This window comes from Brachypodium distachyon, chromosome 5 (genome assembly GCF_000005505.3).
Source record: "Brachypodium distachyon strain Bd21 chromosome 5, Brachypodium_distachyon_v3.0, whole genome shotgun sequence".
Lineage (NCBI taxonomy): Eukaryota > Viridiplantae > Streptophyta > Magnoliopsida > Poales > Poaceae > Brachypodium > Brachypodium distachyon.
In genome coordinates this window covers 520,569-541,753 of record NC_016135.3, presented here as the reverse complement: position 1 = coordinate 541,753, position 21,185 = coordinate 520,569, and the positions used below count along the sequence as shown (strand labels likewise).

The following is a 21,185-nucleotide window of genomic DNA, read 5'->3' as shown; positions in this document are numbered from 1 at the left end:
AAAGAAAAAAGCCCACGATAGCTTAGCCCGCGTGGATGGAAAGCCCAGAATACCGAGGCCGCGCACCAAATCTCATCTCGCCGGGAAAGAAGCAGGCAGAGGACGGGGCGGCGCGACTCGGCGGAGCTCCACGGCCGCGCGGCAGAGGCAAGTCGGAATCGGTCTCTTCTTCCCTCCTCCTCCTACTCGCCCCCTCTGTCATGTGCTTGCCTCCCTGTTTGTTCCAATGGAAGCGCTGGCTTCCTCCTCCTTCTTTTCCTCCCATGGTGCTGCTCAGGGCCCCAGTTTTCACCATGTATTGAAAACCTAGGGTTTGGCATTCCTGAACCCCTAATCCCCTCTTGGCTGCACACAGGGTCTATTGTTCTAACCCTTTCTTTTTGTTGATTTGCAGGTCAGTTGAAGCAGGCTCTGATTCCAGGCAGGGCACTCCAAGGTAATGCTAATTGATGTGACGAGCTTTTGTCTAATTTTTATGTGATGCCCTCCGGAGTGCAAATTGAATTGCCGCCCATTTCAATATCCTGGCTAATTTGGAAATGGAACCCGATTCAATTCCTCGGAGCTCGATACTGAGAACGGAGCCTTAGTATTTTGAGCGATCGTACCCCCTTTTGATGGTATATTGGTGAAGAGTAATCTTTTGGTGGCCTGTTTACGCTCTTTTGTCTTATTGTCTTCATGAGCTTGAAGAGGCATTCTGTTCATCTTGAGTGTTGACTTGTTGTTCATCTGCATGAAAACCCAGGTTGCAAAGTGGTCCCGTGCAATGGTTCATTTCAAGAACAGGTACCTGGTGATGGAGGTCTTCATTGACGCCAGCAGAGGAGACGCTGACCCTGTCATCCTCACCCAGTTCAACATAACAAAAGCGATTAGAGACAGCATCCAACTCAATTTTGGGGAGTGTGGCCTAGCTGCATCACTCGGATCTTTGCAAGGTGATAATAACTTCTAACGCATCCTTAATTCCTCTAGGCAGCATCACAGATATCTGTAGTTTGTTTCCCACTTTAGAATTACTTATAAGCTGGTCATCTGCAGTGAAGTACGTAAATCCTCTGACGAAGCTTTGTGTAATCCGAGTGTCACGACAAGATCACCAGAAAGTGTGGGCTGCTATCACAATGGTGATGAGCATTGGGAAGATCCCTGTGTCGTTCAACCTCCTGGATGTCAGCGGTGAGTGGATAATTGATGATGAAACCAAATTAGTCGTAGTTCTATTTTCTTTCTGTTAGTTTGCTCTGTAACACTTCATTCGATGCACCATGAGTCTTAACACGCATGACCCATATATATCAACATAATTAATTGTACCTTGTTAGATGAATTAATTTGATATCATTGTGCTGTGACTGCTGTGTCATGAATTATTAATTGAGTTAGAATGCAATAACATATTCTTGCAAGTTGATATGCCCATCTATTATCAAATTGCTCAAATGTTTCTTTTTTTTGTTCGAGAACATCAAATGTTTATTATTAGTCTGGAGTTCTTAATAAAACATGCTCCTTTTTTTATCTGCTTCGTTTTATTATACTTAAGGTGAAGTTCAATTAGCAATCACAGATTTACCTTTCAGGTTTCTTTTGGATATGCGTATGTAGTTCCCTATGTCATATCTACGTTTCCCACTAAAGACCTCAGACTTAGCTCTTAGTGTTTTCCCTGCACAAACTTTGGGCTGATGATGTATCTACATGTATAGTTTTGGTGCTCATCCTCATATCGTTTGGCGTGTTGATTCAAGTTTACAAGTTACTTTGTTCTGATCCCTAACAGAAAGAAATGTTTGCAATACCAATTGTGCCAGGCCAGAGCTGATCATCAATCTCTATTCCAGGAACTATCAGGGCCTGCTCAAAAGCCGCATTGGAATGTGAAGAAGCAAAGTATGAGCAGTACAAGCTGGCTGCTGGTGACCGTATCACGCCAGAGATCATCGAAGCCATGCGGAGTTGCTTTGACAAACTTAGGGGATTAGATAGTTAATGAATTAAGTTTATTTCATCCTATTATTATGAGAAGATAGTATTGAGTCAAATGACTTGAGGCAAACTGCATATAGACAGTTAATTGTTTGTCGGTTGGTGAATACACAATGTGATACTCCCTCCGTTCCATAATTCTTGTCTCAAATTTGCCAAAAAATGGATATATCTATTTCTAAAAAGCGTCTATATACGTGTAATATTTCGACAAGAATTATGGGATGGAGGGAGTACATGTTAATTTTTGTATGAAACACTAATGACATTATGTGAAAATTTATAAACTTGCGATATTTTAGAAGTTTTTCATACGACTGAATGGTGAACAGACTGATGCAGTCTTTATATTCAATTTTGACTTGATTTTTATTAGAATATTAATGAAATTTTATAAACTTTTGTTTAGCTGTAGCTACTCCTTTGTTATTAGTCTGGAGGAGAGCTTTTTTGAAAGCAATAATAGTGTTGTACCATTTGGAGCATCCAAGAGATAACTAAGAAATACGACTAGTTGAAAAGATCATAACATGTTTCTACCGAGCTTTGCAGCGACCTACCTTAACACCTGACCTCAGTATTGCAACAGCAGGTGACCAGCAACTCATAAGTGTTGCAGTCAATGTATCAATATCATCTATTGTCTATAATAACATTTCAGTATTGCAAAATTTGCAGTTGTACATCTAACAAAAAATGTTTGCAACAAGCAGCTCTCCTACCATGTTTTCCTTGCAATGAGTTCTTACAATTACAGCCCAAACCGATGTTAAAATTAGAGAAGACAGTCTCAATGACAGCAACACGTTCCCTTTACTTCGCTACCTTTGGCAATAGAGCGTGTGCTGAGGCTTCTGCCTTTCCTGCTCCATAATGGTGTCCTGCATTGCCAAGGGGGGGAAATGCAGAACGACCAGCCGAGGAAAACCTCAAAAATGTTGTTGTGGCATAACTCTTCCTTCTGGTATCTTTCTGTCAACTCGACCAATTCTATGAGGTGGCCAGACTACGTGTGTGACCCTACCCCGCATCAGACCAAGAGGAACCTGCAGATAACATAAAGGATTAAGATATTCATTACCAAGGCTATTGATGCCTACAAATACATTTTCTATTGTGGGCAAACAAGTGTTTAAGTACAGTCCGTGGTGCCACATGTTTTGAGCAAATTCTGTTTTGTAAGAAACCAAATTGGTAAATGTTAAATACTCCCTCCGATCCTAAATTGTTGTCAAAATATTACATTTATCTAGACGCTTTTTAAGAATAGATACATCCATATTTGGGCAAATTTGAGTCAAGAATTTAGGATCAGAGGGAGTAGTGAACAGTCAAGAACTAGTACACCAACTTTAGGTGTCTTCAATGTTCTGTATAATGGATCAGCAAAAGTTCAATACAAAAGATGAACAGTATATGGACAATGTTATGTTCATATCATCACAACAACAAAGCCTTTAGTCCCAAACAAGTTGGGGTAGGCTAGAGGTGAAACCCATAAAATCTCACAACCAACTCATGGTTCTGGCACATGGATAGCAAGCTTCCACGCAGCCCTGTCCATGGCTAGCTCTTTGGTGTACTCCAGTCCTTCAGATCTCTTTTTACGGACTCCTCCCATGTCAAGTTTGGTCTACCCCGACCTCTCTTGACATTTTCAGCACGCTTTAGCCATCCGCTATGCACTGGAGCATCTGGAGGCCTGCGCTGAATATGCCCAAACCATCTTAAACGATGCTGGACAAGTTTCTCTGCAATCGGTGCTACCCCAACTCTGTCTCGAATATCATCAATCTGGACTCGGTCCCTCCTTGTGTGGCCACACATCCATCTCAACATGCGCATAAATGTTCATATCATCACTCATATTTTAAAACTTAATTTCCCTAGCATGCTTGTTCTCAACAAAATACTAAGAAATCAGTAGGATCCGAACCAATTACAAACGACAGTGACCAAATGAACACGACATACAGAAGTATCAAAGTTGACTCCAACAAGCTGAGAGCTCTGGCTCTGCTCAGCAAATGCAATATGTATAATAATATAAACAGAGGGATACAAGTATGCATGAAGACATAGCACTGTGTCTGTGTGCTCCGACTAATCATGAGCACATATGTCAAATGCATCTAGTAACGTAAGATGCCAGTGCAAGATTTCTCATTTTTGCTCGCTTTTATGTTTGAACCCAAATTCTAATGGATGATACTTATTGTGGACTGGCTATGCCCTTCGCATCTAAAAATAAAGGAGGCACTTGGCTTCTTTGTGCCCGGTGCTAAACATGCCAAGTAATAATCAGTAAGTAGATGGGACAGTTACATCCTGTAACAAATCTGACCGAGGAAATGAACTAATGGTTATAGAGGTGATATGCACCACCAGCTGCTATCAATTATGCACATAGGTTTTTTCTCTAATTTACTACAAAAAAGAATTGCAACACGAGCTATCAAACATCTTTCTGAGCCAACATCAGCCACAAACAGAAATTGCAATTCAGCAATGCCATCAGCATTGGTAGCACAAATTGCAGGCATCTTTTGTGCATCTCCTAAAAAGGAGAAATGTGAATGGCACCACACATGCAGTTCTAGTTGTGTCTATGCAGAGCAAGAGGGCTTCCCTCCTTTCAAAAAAAAAATCGCAGGTGTGTCTAGCAAGATGATGAGAAATAAGGGCGAAACTTCATGGGAGATGTAGAATCTCTTACGGGGCCATAATCTCTCGAGTCGAAGCTGACGCTGCCATTGTCCCCTTCAACCCAGCAGTGGCCCTGCGGTATCTGCCGGATGTCCGCCGTCTCCGGGACCTGGATCCAGTCGCCGGGCAACCCAATCAACCTCTTGACCACTTTGCTCCGGTGGTCCCTCGGCGACCTACAAACACGCAGCAGCAGAAACAGCAACAGCAACAGCAACATCAAGATCTGGTATCTGCATAATCCGTCCACCCATGATCCAAGCATCAAGAAACTTGGTGACCCAGCCGCGACGGCCTTACGTGAAGACGACGACGTCGCCGCGGGAGAATTGGTGGCGTTGGAGGCAGGACCGCTCCACCAGCGCGTATTCACCTGGCCGGCGGCGGTGAGGAACCAATAATCAGTCAGTCGCGAATCCGGTTAATTGCCGGCGGTGGTGATGAGGTGGGGGTTGAGGTTAGTTACCTGTCTTTCCCTCGAAGGTGGGGTTCATGGAGGCGCCATGGATGGGGGTCAGGTAGGCGTAGCGGTCGGCGACGGTGACGCTGATGAGGGAGCCGGCGATGCAGGGCTTCACATACGGCCTGAGCGCCCCCAACACCCCCGCCATGTCCAGGACTCGGCGGTGCTACTAGGCCTAGCCTGCCCACCGTTGCGGCGCTCCTGCTCTGCTCGCCCTCAGAGGTGCGGCGGCGGCGGCGGCGGCGAGGGGGGCTCAGGGTTCAAGCGGCGAGTGGTGTTATGCTACGAGGAAAAAAAAACCTCTCTCTCTCTTTTTTCATTTCTCGTCGTTTCATGTTGCAAATTTGGTCTGGTTTAAGGCAATGCGTTTTCTCGACTCACAAATGAGACCAAGTTAAAATGCAGTATCAGCTGAATTTAGACACATGACGAATTAGATTTAGGTTACACATACTGAAAAAGATAGATGATCAGAGTTTGTAATGTTTTAGCATACCGGATCCAAAACGACCGGTCAACTTAGCTCATATTTGAAGAACATTGAGACTGTCTTTTTTGGGCTAAGATTACGACGCTATCGATCCTAAGTCATTGCTTTCGTTTCTAAAAACTTGATGCGTCCAAATTATGATACTCGACATGGCGATGGTTCGGCCTATACAGTTATGGTGTAACCAAAATCCTTATTTTCGTCGTGTGAAAAAAAAATCCTTATTTGCTCACCACACCTTCACATATGAATATATGCTCATGTGTAAGCGAGAGGTAATAATATGTGCTATACTATAATTTGTCTTGCGCGAGCAGTTTCATACAACAACAAAATTGAGGTCAAGTGGTACATCAACTTGCTAATGGATGACTAGTGGTCGATCTAGTCCGAATTGCGAAACGTGGCTGCCACGCTGGACCTTGAGGCGTTTTTTTTTTGTGTTTTAGTCCTCAGACGTCTCCAATTTTCATCCCCGGGCGACCTTTGAGATGGAAACATTCAAAAAAAAAAGAAAAACCGTTTGCGAAGGAGCCTCTGGTAACACCCTCTAGTACCGGGTTTGACTCCCAGTGGGAGTGAATTTCAGGCTAAAAGGGTTAAAACAAATGGGTCCCCATGTCAGTCCCACGCCAAAGCACAGGTCTAATTCTGGCTTTGATCTTACGTGGGTTGCGGTGCCACTGTGTATGGTTGGGCGTGAGGTTCAGAGATTTTCTTGGCCTATGTGAGAGGGACTTTTTCTTTGAAACAATACACTGGGGGGTTCTTCCTCCCCGCAGGCCTAGTCATATTCTAATTTTCTTCCATAGCACTTCGTATCCTCTCTTCTGTCATCCCGATCGTCTCTTCGTCTCATTCATCCACAGACATACTCCCTCCGTTCCTTAAATAATGGTGTATATTGTTTTCTTTAACCGAGCGTTTGACCAAGCATTACTCCGTCGATGTGTGACTTATGTGATACAAAGCATAACTATAAGCAATTACTTTCAAATACGAATACAAATACAATGATATCAATTTTATTTCACAAAAAGTATATATTAATAGACTAATTCTTGGTCAAAGGCTCCATCAAAGGAAACAATATATGCTGTAATTTAAGGAACATGGGGAGTATTACGCAGAAGAAGAGGATGAAGGGCAGTTGGCAGTCCTATTATGCGCTTTTTTAAGAGATCATCTAAGGAAAGGGCTTTTTGTACAAATGAAAAAGACATGACGTGCGACTTTTGCCACACTGGCAGGGACACATGAGCCTATCTGACTGATAATCAACCCAATTAACAGGTTGATATATTATCTGACACCAATTTTCAAGTTGGTCTATGAAACTGCTCGTGCAAGACAACTTGATATTATAACTCATTAAGGCGAGAATTCAAAGAGCAACAGTAAATCCGTAATACATGGCCACGCTTTTTCTCTCTTTCTTTGCTTTTTGTGAGCTCCTTTGTCCTGGTCAACGGATGAATGGCTTGAATAGTTGAGTGGGTACTTTTAAGCAACTATTGCTTGCAAGCTTGAGGTACTCAAACTCAAAGTGAGGAGCAACCTCGTTGTCACATCATTGGCCTACTCGATCATGGACGTGGACTTGGTCTACTGGATGTAACTTCGAGCATTGGTGTCTATATTAACTAGTGGATACCCCGCGCGTTGCTGCGGGATATTATCTCAAAATCAATTAGTTAAAAGGGGAATGAAAAATATATTTACAAAATCGATGTGATAAACATGTTGTACCTATGAGTGTCTCCCAAAGAGTATGCCGCTATCATTAGTATGATCAGTTAGTAAACTGTGACATAGAATACTGAGTAGTACGTATGGTGTTTACAAAGGGAAATCTTAGGCAAAAACATAGGCAAAAGAGTCTCTGTCAATGCAAGTTGGCACATATGCTTCTCTAACCTGCAATCAAGTCAAAGTCCAAGGCAGAGTAATTCAAAATCAGATGAGAGATGAACACTAAAAATTTAGTAGAGATGATCTGCATTGGCAGGAAAAGAAAAATGCATTACAGAATATTGTCAAAGCTGGCACAAATAATATAAAGGTAGTCAACTTGCTTCTATCTCCACAAATGCTGATAAGAACCAGAAAATTTTCCTTGTAAAACGGTTCCAAATAGTTAAACTTGAAACAAGCGATGGAAAATATGCGATGTTAACTATAGAATAGTATATTCCAGACAATGGAGAATGGTATTAATCAACAAAAGATTCAACCATTTGATTAGTACAATTAGAAATAGATTGATCCCCAAGGACAATTCATTCCCCCTTACTATAGATATCGGACAACATCAATACTGTTTTGCATGTGGTTGCTACCTTAAATTTATTTCTGATTCTTAGATTGTTAGATAGCTAACACATTTCATTGGGCATCTAGCAGGCAGTCTACCAACTCTACGAAGCTTGATTCTGTAGCATTCAAATATACTCTCACATTAGAATACAATACAATAAAAATTGTATAATTTCAATTTATTTTATAATTCCCTAACTATCCAAACATCCATATTATTATGCATATTGAAAAAACTGAAGAGCAAATTAGGAAATCAGAAAACCAACTTACATTGGAGATAGATGGGCACTGGCAGATAAGACACAAAACAAAATACATGGATCGATGACTATTTGAATGTGAAATAGACGACCTGTTGTGGAATCTGAGAAGGCAACACCTGTAGGTATTGATCCCTCCTAGTTGAGGGCATGCAGGTCTGTTTGAGACTGTGCTGTAACAAAAACAAGAACAGAGACAAAAACAATGCAATAGTGAAATAATAAGCCATCAATTGGTGATGTCTATGTCCCTAAAGCTTATAACACATTTCGTCAAAAACAACCTCATTGCACCCACGTATACATATAGTATCGGCAATCCAATTCGCACACCCTAGTGGAGTTGACCTGGAGAGTATGGTACCAGAGCACAAACCAACAAATGCACGTTCATCTTTCGCTTCTTGGTCGGATGGATTCATGTAGAAGTTGATGTGGAAGTGCATGGAGCCAATAGTCTGGATTGAAGAGGCATCGTGAGGCATGCCGCGTGTGGGCGCAGGAGATGGACAAAGGAAGCGAAGAAGTGCAGGTATTTTGGGCATGGATGTGATGGGCGGGCGATGATGATATAGGAAGCCGGCGACCGCTTGCCTTCCCGTCAGTTCTGCCCACCAGTTTACGACGTCTTGAAGAGGCTAGGCAGGGAATCGACGCAGATCACGGGGTAGTGGTGCGTCCAACGGGTGGAACGGACACGCATAGCTTGGGACACGGGCGTTTTGCTGTAAATGAGAGGGAATGAAGGCCCGTCGGTTACTGGCGAGGGCGGAGGCGGAGCGGCGGCAGAACAACCCATCGAGACGACGCAAGGGATATCTGGCGACTGGCCGGATGAGAAAGACGAACTGCACCCGGTTGGTCGTTCCAACGATAGTGGGCTGGACGCAAAATAGTGGGCTGTTCGCTGTACGTGATGGTCCAATGAATTAGATCATTACCAACGAAAATTTGCAACGGACGGAAATCACCGTGATTTGTAGAGTAAATCGAGTCGATGGATGCATGTACGCTGACGTGGATAGGCTGCATGTAAAGCTTGCTACATTAACTGCACTTAGTGGGGCTTCAATTTTATAGAGTTTATACATTAGGATTCATTCGTAATTGATGTGATAAAATTATAGCACAATATGAACTAATTTTTTGAGGTACGAAGATGACCAAGCACAGGTAAAGCTATAACACTTTGTTTTCATCACCACGCGAACAAATATAGATTCTTTTCCATATGCACAAAGAAAAGGCCGACTGCAATTGTGCTAAAGTGACCGACAACGTCTCTTACCAACACATGCATTTTTGGCCCATCGTCTCTCGTCCCATCATGTTGAGGATCACTTGCACATATTGTTGTTTTTTCTACTCTTTTCTAATGATAACAACATTCTTTTTTTATCTGACCGTGTATGTTCATTATGTTTCGTAATGGAAAGAAGAGAATGCCCAGTTTGTACGATGATAATACGTACCCTTCTTTACCGCCTCAACGGTCGGTGCCAAAGATGCATGTTTCACTTATATACGAACATCAAAGACATGTTCCTTATTATTTACCCACGACGAACTCGAATTTGGCCATGAAATGCAAAGGAACTCGATTTATTTGTCCATTTAATACTTATTACCAAAGTCAATCAAATTATCAAGGCTGTTTAGATTTTTCTCGGTAAATATTGCTCTCGCAAAAATTTCACAGGTTCAGACAAAATTCGCAATAACTGGACAATTTATGTCTTTTCAATAAATATAGGCAGACCTTTTTTTTATGTCAGTTGATTTTTTTTTGTTACCAACAAACAGACCACGACGGGAGATAATGGGTAACATGCCGAAACCGTAATAAAAAGATTCCAACTGACATGTGGGACTGGGGCGCGCCCGATAACCGCCTCCTGAGCCAAGTCCATGGACCCGTGGGCCCGCCTCGTCAGTGTCTCCGCAGGTTGGCTTCCTTCCTTCCCTACCAATCTCTCTTCTTCTTCTGGTACCGATGGTGGTTTGATTGATCTCATCCTCTCCACCACCACCGCCGCCGCCGCTGCACGCCATCCCAAACCTCCGGCCACCGGAGACTCGACTGGATCGAGCGGAGATCTTCGCGTCCTTCTCGGTAAAGCCCTCCTGTCCTGCCTCGCCCGCTCCGATCGAATCTGTCAATCCCCCACCTGGTTTTCCGCCGCGGCTGTGAATCCGTCTTTCTCCAAGCGATTCCAGATCGATCGAGGACTTTGTTTTAGGTATGTGTGTATGCCTAGACGCGCCCGTTCTTGGTCTAGTCTAATGGCGAGATTTCCGCTTGCTCATGTTCATCCCTTCCCGTACACCGGCCCAGAGCACGCGCGGACGCGAGATCCATGCGAGTCTAGTCTAGATTGCGAGCCGCACCTTGGTTTCCGGGGGTCTTAGGGAGGAGCTTAGTGATCAGACGCGCCCTTGTTTTGCTTATCTTGCCTAGATTTGGATGGATGGATGTGGTGATAAGATTTAGTCGTGTTCTAGTGCTAATTAAAAATCACTATGGCACAAGTATGGCGCCGTTCAATTCTTCATACACGAATGAGTCAGTTCCTGATTAGGTCTTTTTCTTCGTTGGACAGCTGTAGTCATGTATGCTGTTAATGTAACTGATTATCTGATGTTTTTCATATGATAGCATCAATTCAATTCTCTGGAGTCCGGTATGCTGAAACTGCTTCTGTTATTACATGGTCAGGTTTGTGGGTATGTCTGATAACGAGAAAGACGTGGCGGAGGGAGCCACCTCCCGAGGTGCGGATTGGGAAGTGGTGACTCTGACAGCATCTGCCTACGCCGCAGCGCCAGGGCCTGGTGGAACGGAAGGCGGTCCTGCAGCAGAGAGCAAAGGCCTTGATACAAGCAAGGACGGGCGAGGTTCATCCAATGCGCTGCTCATGTCTGACCACTTTGTGTTTCCCCCAAGTGAGCATGAAAATCTGCCAATAGAAACCGCCATCAAGGAGATCGCTCCTGAGAAGGATGTCCAGGAAGAGAGTACCAGCGTGGAAGATGATAGCTTTAAGAATGTGGGCAGGAGCTATGATGTTGGATCTGAGAGAATCCAGTACTACGATGAGGGGAAAAACCTCTCGGTTGACGAGGCAGAGTTGAAGGGCGATATAGCTGAGCAGGGCTCATTCCACGCTGAAGATGACAGGCATGGTTCTGTTGTTCATGATGATGACAATGATGATGGTGACAAATCTGACAAGCCTTCAGACAGCAAGAGCCGAGACTCTGGTCCCCCTTGCCAATGCTGGTTGAAAAAGCATATGTCATGCTTGTATGATCAAGCTAAGGAAACAAATGCTCTCTGGTCTGTGGTGGTTGCGGCTGCCCTGGTTGGCCTTGTAATTTTGTGGCGCAAAGACAAATTGCACCTCAACTGTCTTAAATGGCGTTCTCGCTCAGCAGTGAGGTATAAAAAGCTATTGTTTCTTTTCACTCAATTTCATTTCTGCAGTAAGGCACTCTCTCTGTTATATCTCAATTGTATATGGACTGAAGACTCTGGTGTTTCTTCCTGACAAAGCAGCACAAGAACTGCTGGGTAGTTCTTACTTAATTTATTCCCTAATTAGTTACTGCAAGTATCTGATTGCCTTTACTAAAAAATTTAGCTCTAAACTTATTATCTGATGGTCCATAATACCATAGCTGTTTTGGTTGGAGTTATGTTTATTGTCTATTTGTAAAATTCCGATGGACTACTTAGGATTTGAGATGCAATATGTTTTGGAACTGAAGTACAGTAGGTTGTTTGACTTGTATCTGCATTTGTGTGTCTGTACATGTTCTATGGGTATGATTGCCCACTAGAGATGCTGACAGGTCATGTTCATTATTGCATAGCAATATACAGCAAATTTGCATTCAGTTAGAGCAAAATTCGGTTGGGTTCAGGTATCGCTTTGCTTTCAATATGAATTAAGAAATAATGACTAACTAACAAATATTCACACTAATCACTTTTTTTACTAAATTTGGAATGAACTTGGTACGATGTTGATATAGTATCTTGTTGCTACTTCAGTACAGATATTCACACCAACAAAGACCTAGATCAACAGATGACATATTCAAATAATCGTGCGTCATATTCAACTGTTCATCTCTATAACTCTGTTCAAATCTTGGTTGCTTGGTTAGTGATTGGATGTGCTTGGATATTGATAAAATATATTTCTTCTGTGGGAAATCATAATCCATACATCTGCATCTTGTATTCGGTGATTTGGATGAAACCACAGTTGTTTATCTCCGCGGAGATAATCATTTATGTTTAGTTTTTCCGAAAGCTTGTATAGTAAACTAAGGCTTCTACTCTTCTGCATACTGTTACAATAGTAATCAGTCCAATTGTACATAACTTGGGCATGCCTAGCCATATTTTATCATGCAAGTGGTTAGTCTGACTAAAAATGGTGGATGATATAGTTCACACCGGTGATATGCCTACTTTCTTTTGCACTATATGATTCCCAATTATTATCTTATATGTCTGCTGTTTCATTCGTGTTTACAGTGTAATTTTTAGTATCAGATACTAAACTTATATGCAGCAGTTAGATTGTTCTTTCATATGACAACTGTCTTGACATCTTTACATCTCACCATTTAGTTTGTTTTCAAGTGTTCTCTCTGGGAATGTTTCACCTAGGTCCTTAATATGTTATGTAGAAAAAAAGCGACATGATAGATATGTTGTTTCTTACGTTTTCGTTATAATGCTTCACACTGATAATGATTAAGATTATATGTGTATAATGACAAGAAGTCAGCAATGTCCATCAGCTCCTGTCGATCCAGGAGTGATCAAATATCGTATATTATGTTGCTAATTAAGGCTTTGTTCTGGCAGATGATGATCCCCTGGGCCGATGGGTTTGTTTGTGGTCGTCTTCAATGATACAACTTCTGATGAGTCATCACAGGTCACTGGAGTTATAACCAAGAAGATGGCCATGGCAATATGATTGTGACAATGACAGAAAATGATATATCTAGTGTAATAATATGAAGTTTTACAGGGATTTGCTTGTGGCCAACATTGAGTGCCTTGCTGGCTTTTGAGATGCCAAAGTTTCTTGCACTGTTCACTTCATCATGCCTTTGCACTCTTGATATCGCGTCCTCTTTTAAGTTTCTACATTTTGACAAATGGATGTCCGAACGTGCATCTGCATACTGTGAAATCCTGTTGTTGTGCCTTGAGTGAAACCTGGGAGTAAATTTGGTTGATATTTTACTTTGTATTTGTACTTTGAGAATCATTATGTTGCTAGCAATATCATGATTCTTTTAATTTGTCTGAAATGTCCAGGGCTTGATTTCCTCCATAATTAGCAACTCAGAATTATGTTAATATTTCTATAAATGGCAGCTTAAATCATTACGAGAAGGCTTAACTCATTGATGCGTGGTTTATCCATTTGGAAAACAACTTACAAATAATTATGATCATATACCATTTAAATTATATATAATTTTTTGTCAAATGCTTGTGTTAATGAAATATGCCTACACCATTGAGTGAGTGACTAAAGGTAAAGTTCATTAACTTTATGTAACCAACACTAACGTTCCAACAAAATTAGTCCAGTACATGTAGTATTTGAATTATGGTAAAATCCATGAAAACATACATGTATATACCTATTATGAGTGAGTGACTAAAGGCAAAATTCATTAGCTTTACATAACCAATCAAACCCTGTCAATAAAATATATGTGATGCCCAGAACCTGCACAAGCTATTGGAAGCATCACAGGTAAAATTTTATAGTAACAGATGCCAAATTACAAACAGAAAGAAAACTATCTCATGCACCTATGCTACCAAGCCAGAAGAAGAGGGGAAACTGTGCAATTGCCATGAAGAGTAGGAAATAGTGCTGCCGCGTCGAGTGCCTCTCGCTCCCCCTCATCTCTGTGAAGAGCACCCTCTTCATCGTCCTCACCAGAAACACCCCCATGCACAGGCTCATCCATGGCATCATAATGTAGTACGAGTACGCCCAGAGGAGCCTCGCAACAATAGCAAGGGAAACCCCAGCAAATAGATATCCGCCGTAAGCTACTAGGTCAAGGAGTGGAACCTCGCCTCCACCCATCGAGTAGAGCAGCCCTTTCAGGAACACTATCTGTAAGCCCCATCCGATTAGCCCTCTTGTAAACTGAAGATTTATAGCTTCTGGAGTGAACCTGCATGGACAGATCAAGTGCATCAGGAACACTGGGTTTCAACTGTTACTGTTTGACAGTCAACAAAAAAAAACTCACTTTCCCATGAAGCCTAATGTAAAGCCTGCGAGAATAATGAAGGTGCCAAATGCCATGAAAGGGATGTACAGATCTGGCGCATTTATGTCATAGATCGGAGGTTTGTAGGACAATCGGCCACCCACAGGCTCACTTATCCGAGTCCAGTGCCCCTGAAAAGGTATTGCAGATACTGCTTTATTTCACAGGAGAACCAAATTTATATGCAGTGTTGTTGAGAGAGACAATATACCCTGTGAAGAAAAGGAAACAGTATGACTTTCAACTTGTTCCTGACATATTGATCATTCACATGGAAGTAATACTGTGGGTTGGAGAAGTATCTACTGATCTGCAAGATCAGAGCCCATAATTTAGAGATAATATGTGAGCAATTGGAACAACCGTGATCAAAGTTCTTAGGGGAGGCTCCTTACGTTGCTTTGCATGAATTCTGAACTGGAACCGAGGAACTTCTCCCCATATGCTCCTAATCCAGTTTTAATTAAACCCGAGCTTGCACCATAAAATGGATTGTCAAACTGGCCAGGCTGAGGATTTGTTGGGGGCATCTGCATCCCAGGAGGATTTGGATTCCTGTAGCTATCATACATGGCTGCAACACAGAAGCTCGGTTAAAATTAATGCTATGCCAAAATGATAATGATAGTTGCGTGAGGGGCGGTCACAGAAAATTAACTGAAACGAACTGTGAACATAACATGCAATACAACAAGGGCATGACATGCTATACTGCTAGGCTGGTGTTCATTTTCTTAACCGCAATGCATATCATCGAACTGATTCCAGGATCAATTTTGAACAGCAAGCATCATAAAATATTTCAATTTGGCATGTTAATAATTCTACAATGTGGCGGTAAACAATAGAAACTTCACAGGTTATCATCGGCTCTAAAATACAAACTCAGAACCATCATGCTAAATTAAACTTGTACTCAAACTAGGTGCTTTGTAAATTTCTTCCTGCCTGTCCACTGAGTATCTGATATGATGATATCTTAGATCAATTGAAATCCCCACCCCGGCATGGAATCCTTGTCTCCTTGAGGAGTTTTATAAATAGGGCTGAACTGGCCAACACAAATCGGCGAAAGAATACTACTGTGGTGAATCTGTGAAATCCATTATACAATTTGCGTGTTCATATCAAAGGGAATCGCCTAGAAGAGCTGATGATGTCTGGAAATTCGCATCTGATGGTACCACAAAGAAGATGACAGCTTGTGGGTTGGCAGAAGATTTGGAACCTAAGAATACCCAATCCCTAACAAAGAGGGGGAATTAAAAGGAAGGAATGAATACCCAAATCGCTCGTCCCGCTAGGCTGCAGCAGAACAAAGCTGATCGAGCAGGCAACGACAGGGGTGCCGCGGGCGGATTCGCTGACTGGATAGCCTAATTGGGGTCAAATATGAGATCTAACCCGCAGACAGATAGCCTAATTGCGGTCCAAGTAGGAGAGACGGTTCCCGGATCCGGTTTGCTCACAGCAATGAAAGAAAGAAAGGAAGAAGAGATGCAACAAGACTCACCTTTAGAACAACGATGGCGGCGGCGGCGACGCGGAGGAGGGGAGAGCGGGTTCGTGGTCGTGGCTGGGCAGGCGGAAAGGACGAGGAAGGAAGCTCTCTGCTGGTTGCCGGAGAGGCGATGTGAATGGAGGAATTCGGGAGGGGCGGTGGGTGACTCGGTGTCGGTTTACCTCCAGACCAAGGAAAGGCACCAGTTTTGTGTTGCCTTGCCAAAGGAAAGGAGAACGGGGCCGTCTTTGATTTGAACCCAGGTCTCCTAATTTATTTGAGTTTAGATTATTTAATATAGTAGCCACTAGCCAGGGGTGGGTGTTTATTTTAGGTTAAAAAGAGATATATGTATGTTTTTGTGCAAAAAATATGGCAAAATCAAAGTTTTACACTAGAAGTATCTTGCTACTGTTCTTATGCTTGCCTCCCATTTTAACCTTTTGAATTTTAGTGGACAGAGCAAGTGTGAGTTACTCGTGCAAGTTACAAGCCATTCTTTCTGACATTAGCCTCTGCCATTTAAACCATTTTCTTTCCTTTATAGATTCTTCAGCTAGCTCTAACAAGCAGTTGCACAGTTCAAAGTTGCAATGAAACAGGTCTCCAATTAAGTTCATCAGTTGCTCAAAGTTAAGCCAATCAGAACAACGTCAGCATGTGCCCCAACATTATTCAAAGCTAATATAGTCTTTACAGCGGTGGTACGGTCGACGCTCATGCATCTTCCACCTCAATTCCATGTGGATTCTCCAAGCAAAGAACACTTTAGAGCCGCTAGAGATTAGCTGAGATCTTTAGATCGTAAATACTGATGCTGGGAGGAATCATGAAGGACTATATATAGAAGCATTCTGCACAGAATACCAGGAACTAATCTACCACTGCAATGCGTTGCCCAACATCACAAGATGATTATCTCGCTAATAATAAATCAGCATTACAGGTTACAATGGTTTTCTGCCCATAAGAGATAACACGAGGGAACATCACTTCTTGGGGTACTCGGTAGGATCAGGCCCTATGTCGCGTGATCCGGTGTTCACATACGGTCCTCGGAAAGTAGCCTGCGGTGGCAGAGGCTTCGACGAATCAATAATAGGTTTGTTCTTCGATTTGCTGGGGAAAATAAAATAAATGGATGAAGATTACAGAAAGAAAGTTCAATGCACTATGCTTCTGCCCAAGTTTCTTGACCAGTGCTAGATTAAAGGATGAAAAGAGTTCACTTACACGAAAAAGAAGGGAAACGCCAGGCCTGAACCAGCAAAGATCAACAAGCCAGTGGCAACTAAAGCATTGCGTGCCTTGGACATGTGCTTGGCTCAAAACTGCTGATAAGAGAAACAAATTACTTCAGGATAAATCATACCAAGAAAAAAAAACATAAGACAATCACAAGGTAGCTGCTTATAAGTATCTAACCAGATTCCCTCCCTTTACGTTTAATAAAGTAAACAGTAAGTAAAAGAAAAATGTTTATCTACCCATTTATCGTCTCAAATCAAAACTTGAATTGGATTATGGAACAAAGTTAATCCTATAACAACTGGGTTGCAGCATCTTCTGGTGCTCCGTAGCAGTAGCTATGGATCGGCTGAATGCCACCGAACAATTATTAGCAGAATGCTAAATTACCAGATCTACTATGAAGAGTTCCAAGACCCCAGATCTCCTCCTCAGGGGCGGGGCGGATCTAGATGGTCAAAATTCTCGAGTTCCATGGGGTTGGTTTCACTAAGGAATCATGGATGGCAAAGGGAACACTCTTACCTCAGAAACCAATTGCCAAAATTTCTTGAGACCACAGACACGCAGGGGCATGATGATGTCGAAGGGGATTGGGCACGGCGGCTCCGATTGGAATTGGAGCACTGGCTTGGGAGGAAGAGGAAAGGAAGGGTCTCACTATGGTAATGGGCGCTGGCCCTTGGTTTCCCTCAGCTACAAGAATCTATTTTGGAGCAACACTTGGAGATGTAGCCCAGACACAGACGAAGGCAGGCAGGCCTAGCTAGTAGTACAAGAATCTATTATCCAACCGATCTTTCTTTGAAACTTTGTATTTGTATCACAATGGTACTTATTTGTGGTCTGGTCATCTTGGGACATCGCGGAGATGGATTTTGAGTCTGGAGAGAGGCAGATCTGACTGAAAAAAACTATGATTATCAGTGGGTGTTTTTTTTTCTTCCTTTTAGAATACTTAGTCACAACAAGCGGGCACTAAGTTAACAAACTACTTGACGAAGCTTATGTTATCACCATAAAAAAACCTAAACCTTTGTGAATCAAGATGCCTAATAATCCTATCTATAGCAACCGGGTTGCATTTTCTCACAGACACTCTGAAATAACAGCACTAAAAACTTATCATCTCGATGATGAATAGCCAGAACCACTAATTACTAGCAAGACCCCACCGAGAAGTACTGATCACATAGCAGATGAATAATAACAAAGACCGAATCCGGTAACCAACTGAAGCATATGAATAAGGATCATATATGCACACACGGATGAATAATTACTAGTAGTAGTTCCGATTTGCTGGAGTATTAATTTTTTCATACGGGTGTTCTGGATTCGACATTCTGCATCAGCAAATCACGAGAATGATTCATTCCCCCGGGCCATGTTTGATAAACAGAAATAGAGAGTGGATCTGAATCGCAGGACGTGATGAACGAGAACCTGTACGCATAGTACCTCTTACCGCCGGCCGCCGTCGGTCCCGCGCCTCGCCGGTCGGTCGCTGCTGCTGCTGCTCCGGCGGGTTAGGGCTTTGCTTTGCGTGGGGAATGAATTGGCGAAGAGGGGAAGGGCAGGGCCGAGGAGAGGGATGGGCTAGTCTGTTGGGCTCAGGAGGAGAAGAGAAGCCCACGGTCGCCGGAGAAGCCCACTCTCGGCCCACTTCTCTACCGAGGCCTGTTTTCTTTTTTTTTGAGGGAGTAGTAAAGTCTGACACGCTCCTCTAAAAAAAAAAGTAAAGTCTGACACGCGGAGAAATTAATTAAAACCGAACCTTTTGATGCCCTTGGGTTTGCCTTTTCTTTAGTCAGTTCAACTGTCACTTGACTGCTCATGATGCAGAGAGTCCTCCTGTACGTAAATGGTCAATGCAGGCTAACGTACATAAGCCAACTCTAGCTAGCTTGTTCATCATCAAGAGTACCAAATTAAGCCTTCACCGATCCGACAAGCGAAAAAGCAAATCTACCGACGGACGATGGATATCGGTCGGTGGAATTGATGAGAACATAGTGATTTCTAGCTAGTTAGCACACTGCCGTATGTACGTGATGTCAATTACTACTTGTAGCTTTCCTTTTTTTTTTTGTTGGGTGAAGTTTTGCCTTTTTTTTGTTCTCTTTATGGATTGATCATGATCAATCGATGTCGTAGCTAGGCCATGCCAAACGTGAGCGACCAAAATAAATTCCCCAAAAGGTATGCCCTTTTGATCTCTTGTTGCCGCGCGCGCGCCTTTAATTTTTCTCGTCCATCTGCATGTCTATCTACCCAAACCTAACCTCCTGGCTTAATTGGTAGCTAGGCTCTCATTTCATCTAGTACAAATGTTTTAGTTTGGCACCACTTTGGCATGGATGCTATATAGATACAAGACAGGACAGATCCAGGCAAGTGTGTATGTAACTATATATAGGCGTTGCTTGTAGCTAGCAAATGTGGCTAGCTTAACTCTTGTTGTTAGCTTCTTCTTCCTGAATCTTGATCTGCAGTCGGTACTGTTTTCGCATGCCTGCCATGGCATTCGCGGCGGTAGCCCACATGATTCTGTTCCTCTTTCTCCTCGGCAGCAATGGCGCTGCGGCGGTGGAGAGGACCTTCAGCTTCAGCAACGGGTGCTCGCACCCGGTGTGGGTGGGCGCGCTCAACGGCGCCACGTCCCCGCCGCTGTCCCGCTCCGGCTTCTTCCTCGCCTCCGGCGCCGCCTCCGCCCTCGCCGCCCCGGAGGACTCCAGCTGGTCCGGCACTTTCTGGGCGCGCACGGGCTGCGCCACGGACGCCGCCACGGGCCGCTTCTCCTGCGCCACCGCCGACTGCGGCTCCGGCGACGTCGCCTGCGACGGCCGCGGCCCTTCTCCCCCCGTCACCCTCGTCGAGCTCACCCTCGCCGCCGTCTCCTCCGGCTCCGGCGGCGCTCAGGACTTCTACGACGTCAGCCTCGTCGACGGCTTCAACGTCCCCGTCCGCATCACGCCCACCATTAACACCACCAGCAACAACAATGGCGCTGAGTGCCGCGCCGCGTCGTGCGCGAGCGACGTGAACGCGGCGTGCCCGGCGGACCTGCGCGTCGTCGTCTCCGGCTCCGGCTCCGGCGGGGAATACGTGGCGGCGTGCAAGAGCGCGTGCAACGCGTACGGGAGCGCGAGGTACTGCTGCAGCGGCGAGTACGGGACGCCGGCGGCGTGCGGGCCGACGAGCTACTCGGAGCTGTTCAAGAGCGCGTGCCCGGACGCCTACAGCTACGCCTACGATGATGCCACCAGCACCTTCACGTGCGCCGGAGCCTCCGGATACCACATCGCCTTCTGCCCCTCCTGAGAATTACTCCAGTTTATTGTTGGCCCGTGATTATACCTACAGTTGATACTTTGCTCCTTATGTTGCTATACTGCTCCTTCCGTCCTATATTAAGTGACGAAATACTACATGTATCTAGAAACTTTTTGTGTATAGATACATCCATATTTTGACAAATTTGAGACAATTAATATGGGACGGAAGAAGTACTATTATTGATCGATTGTCTAAGGAATAATAGTAAATCAAAGAGATCTGTGTACTCCCTCCGTCCCACAAAAGATGTCTGAAATTTGTCAAAATTTGAATGTATCTAGACATGATTTAATGTATAGATATATTCAAACTTAATCAAAGTTGAGACATCCTTGGACGGAGGTAGTACTAAAGATCGTAGCAGAATTTAAACGTTATTTCCTCCAGATTGCTGCTACAGATTTCCAGTGTTTTCATACAGAAAGAGTCCCTTTGAATGGATCTCGCTTTTGTCCCATTTCTCTAGGCTTTTCGGGACTCTCTTGTTCAAAATTTTACTTGAACAAGATTTAAATGTTTGGCCTAAGAAAGGGGGACATGCGG

General features: G+C 43.5%; 6 protein-coding genes across 12 annotated transcripts; 3 read left to right on the top strand and 3 right to left on the bottom strand.

Moving 5' to 3' along the window:
• The first annotated feature begins 40 nt into the window (after positions 1-40).
• On the top strand, positions 41-2,306 carry LOC100830683 (probable ribonuclease P/MRP protein subunit POP5). The gene is made up of 5 exons (XM_003579714.4): positions 41-147; positions 395-436; positions 749-941; positions 1,045-1,182; positions 1,848-2,306. Exons 3-5 carry the CDS (start codon positions 770-772, stop codon positions 1,994-1,996), a joined length of 459 nt encoding a protein of 152 aa, XP_003579762.1. The 5' UTR covers positions 41-147; positions 395-436; positions 749-769; the 3' UTR covers positions 1,997-2,306.
• Positions 2,307-2,585: 279 nt separating this feature from the next.
• On the bottom strand, positions 2,586-5,492 carry LOC100828250 (mitochondrial inner membrane protease subunit 2). 2 transcript variants are annotated; one of them, XM_003579706.4, is made up of 4 exons: positions 5,165-5,484; positions 4,999-5,071; positions 4,709-4,874; positions 2,586-3,038 (listed from the first exon to the last, which is right to left on the bottom strand). In XM_003579706.4, exons 1-4 carry the CDS (start codon positions 5,307-5,309, stop codon positions 2,922-2,924), a joined length of 501 nt encoding a protein of 166 aa, XP_003579754.1. In that variant the 5' UTR covers positions 5,310-5,484; the 3' UTR covers positions 2,586-2,921. The 2 variants fall into 2 exon arrangements, with proteins under 2 accessions (XP_003579754.1, XP_014751011.1); XM_014895525.2 differs by lacking the exon at positions 2,586-3,038 and adding an exon at positions 3,332-3,823 and having other exon boundaries at positions 5,165-5,492.
• A 4,694-nt stretch (positions 5,493-10,186) lies between these two features.
• On the top strand, positions 10,187-13,558 carry LOC100825367 (ATG8-interacting protein 1). Of its 2 annotated transcripts, none has more exons than XM_010241294.3 (3): positions 10,187-10,343; positions 10,947-11,669; positions 13,113-13,558. In XM_010241294.3, exons 2-3 carry the CDS (start codon positions 10,957-10,959, stop codon positions 13,114-13,116), a joined length of 717 nt encoding a protein of 238 aa, XP_010239596.1. In that variant the 5' UTR covers positions 10,187-10,343; positions 10,947-10,956; the 3' UTR covers positions 13,117-13,558. The 2 variants fall into 2 exon arrangements, with proteins under 2 accessions (XP_010239596.1, XP_003579746.1); XM_003579698.4 differs by lacking the exon at positions 10,187-10,343 and adding an exon at positions 10,348-10,470.
• Positions 13,559-13,836: 278 nt separating this feature from the next.
• Positions 13,837-16,291, bottom strand: LOC100822293 (protein YIF1B). 2 transcript variants are annotated; one of them, XM_003579687.4, is made up of 5 exons: positions 16,068-16,291; positions 14,950-15,128; positions 14,766-14,864; positions 14,534-14,685; positions 13,837-14,455 (listed from the first exon to the last, which is right to left on the bottom strand). In XM_003579687.4, the coding sequence occupies exons 2-5, from the start codon at positions 15,124-15,126 to the stop codon at positions 14,074-14,076; spliced, it is 810 nt and encodes a 269-aa protein (XP_003579735.1). In that variant the 5' UTR covers positions 15,127-15,128; positions 16,068-16,291; the 3' UTR covers positions 13,837-14,073. The 2 variants fall into 2 exon arrangements, with proteins under 2 accessions (XP_003579735.1, XP_014750994.1); XM_014895508.2 differs by lacking the exon at positions 16,068-16,291 and adding an exon at positions 15,838-15,995.
• A 391-nt stretch (positions 16,292-16,682) lies between these two features.
• On the bottom strand, positions 16,683-18,911 carry LOC100820859. 4 transcript variants are annotated; one of them, XM_003579682.4, is made up of 3 exons: positions 18,765-18,911; positions 17,289-17,389; positions 16,683-17,174 (listed from the first exon to the last, which is right to left on the bottom strand). In XM_003579682.4, the coding sequence occupies exons 2-3, from the start codon at positions 17,369-17,371 to the stop codon at positions 17,045-17,047; spliced, it is 213 nt and encodes a 70-aa protein (XP_003579730.1). In that variant the 5' UTR covers positions 17,372-17,389; positions 18,765-18,911; the 3' UTR covers positions 16,683-17,044. The 4 variants fall into 4 exon arrangements, with proteins under 4 accessions (XP_003579730.1, XP_010239595.1, XP_010239594.1 ...); XM_010241293.3 differs by having other exon boundaries at positions 17,289-17,386; positions 18,765-18,891; XM_010241292.3 differs by having other exon boundaries at positions 18,772-18,875.
• Positions 18,912-19,426: 515 nt separating this feature from the next.
• On the top strand, positions 19,427-21,028 carry LOC100844222 (thaumatin-like protein 1b). The gene has a single exon (XM_003579673.4). It carries the CDS (start codon positions 19,815-19,817, stop codon positions 20,625-20,627), a length of 813 nt encoding a protein of 270 aa, XP_003579721.1. The 5' UTR covers positions 19,427-19,814; the 3' UTR covers positions 20,628-21,028.
• Positions 21,029-21,185: the final 157 nt, after the last annotated feature.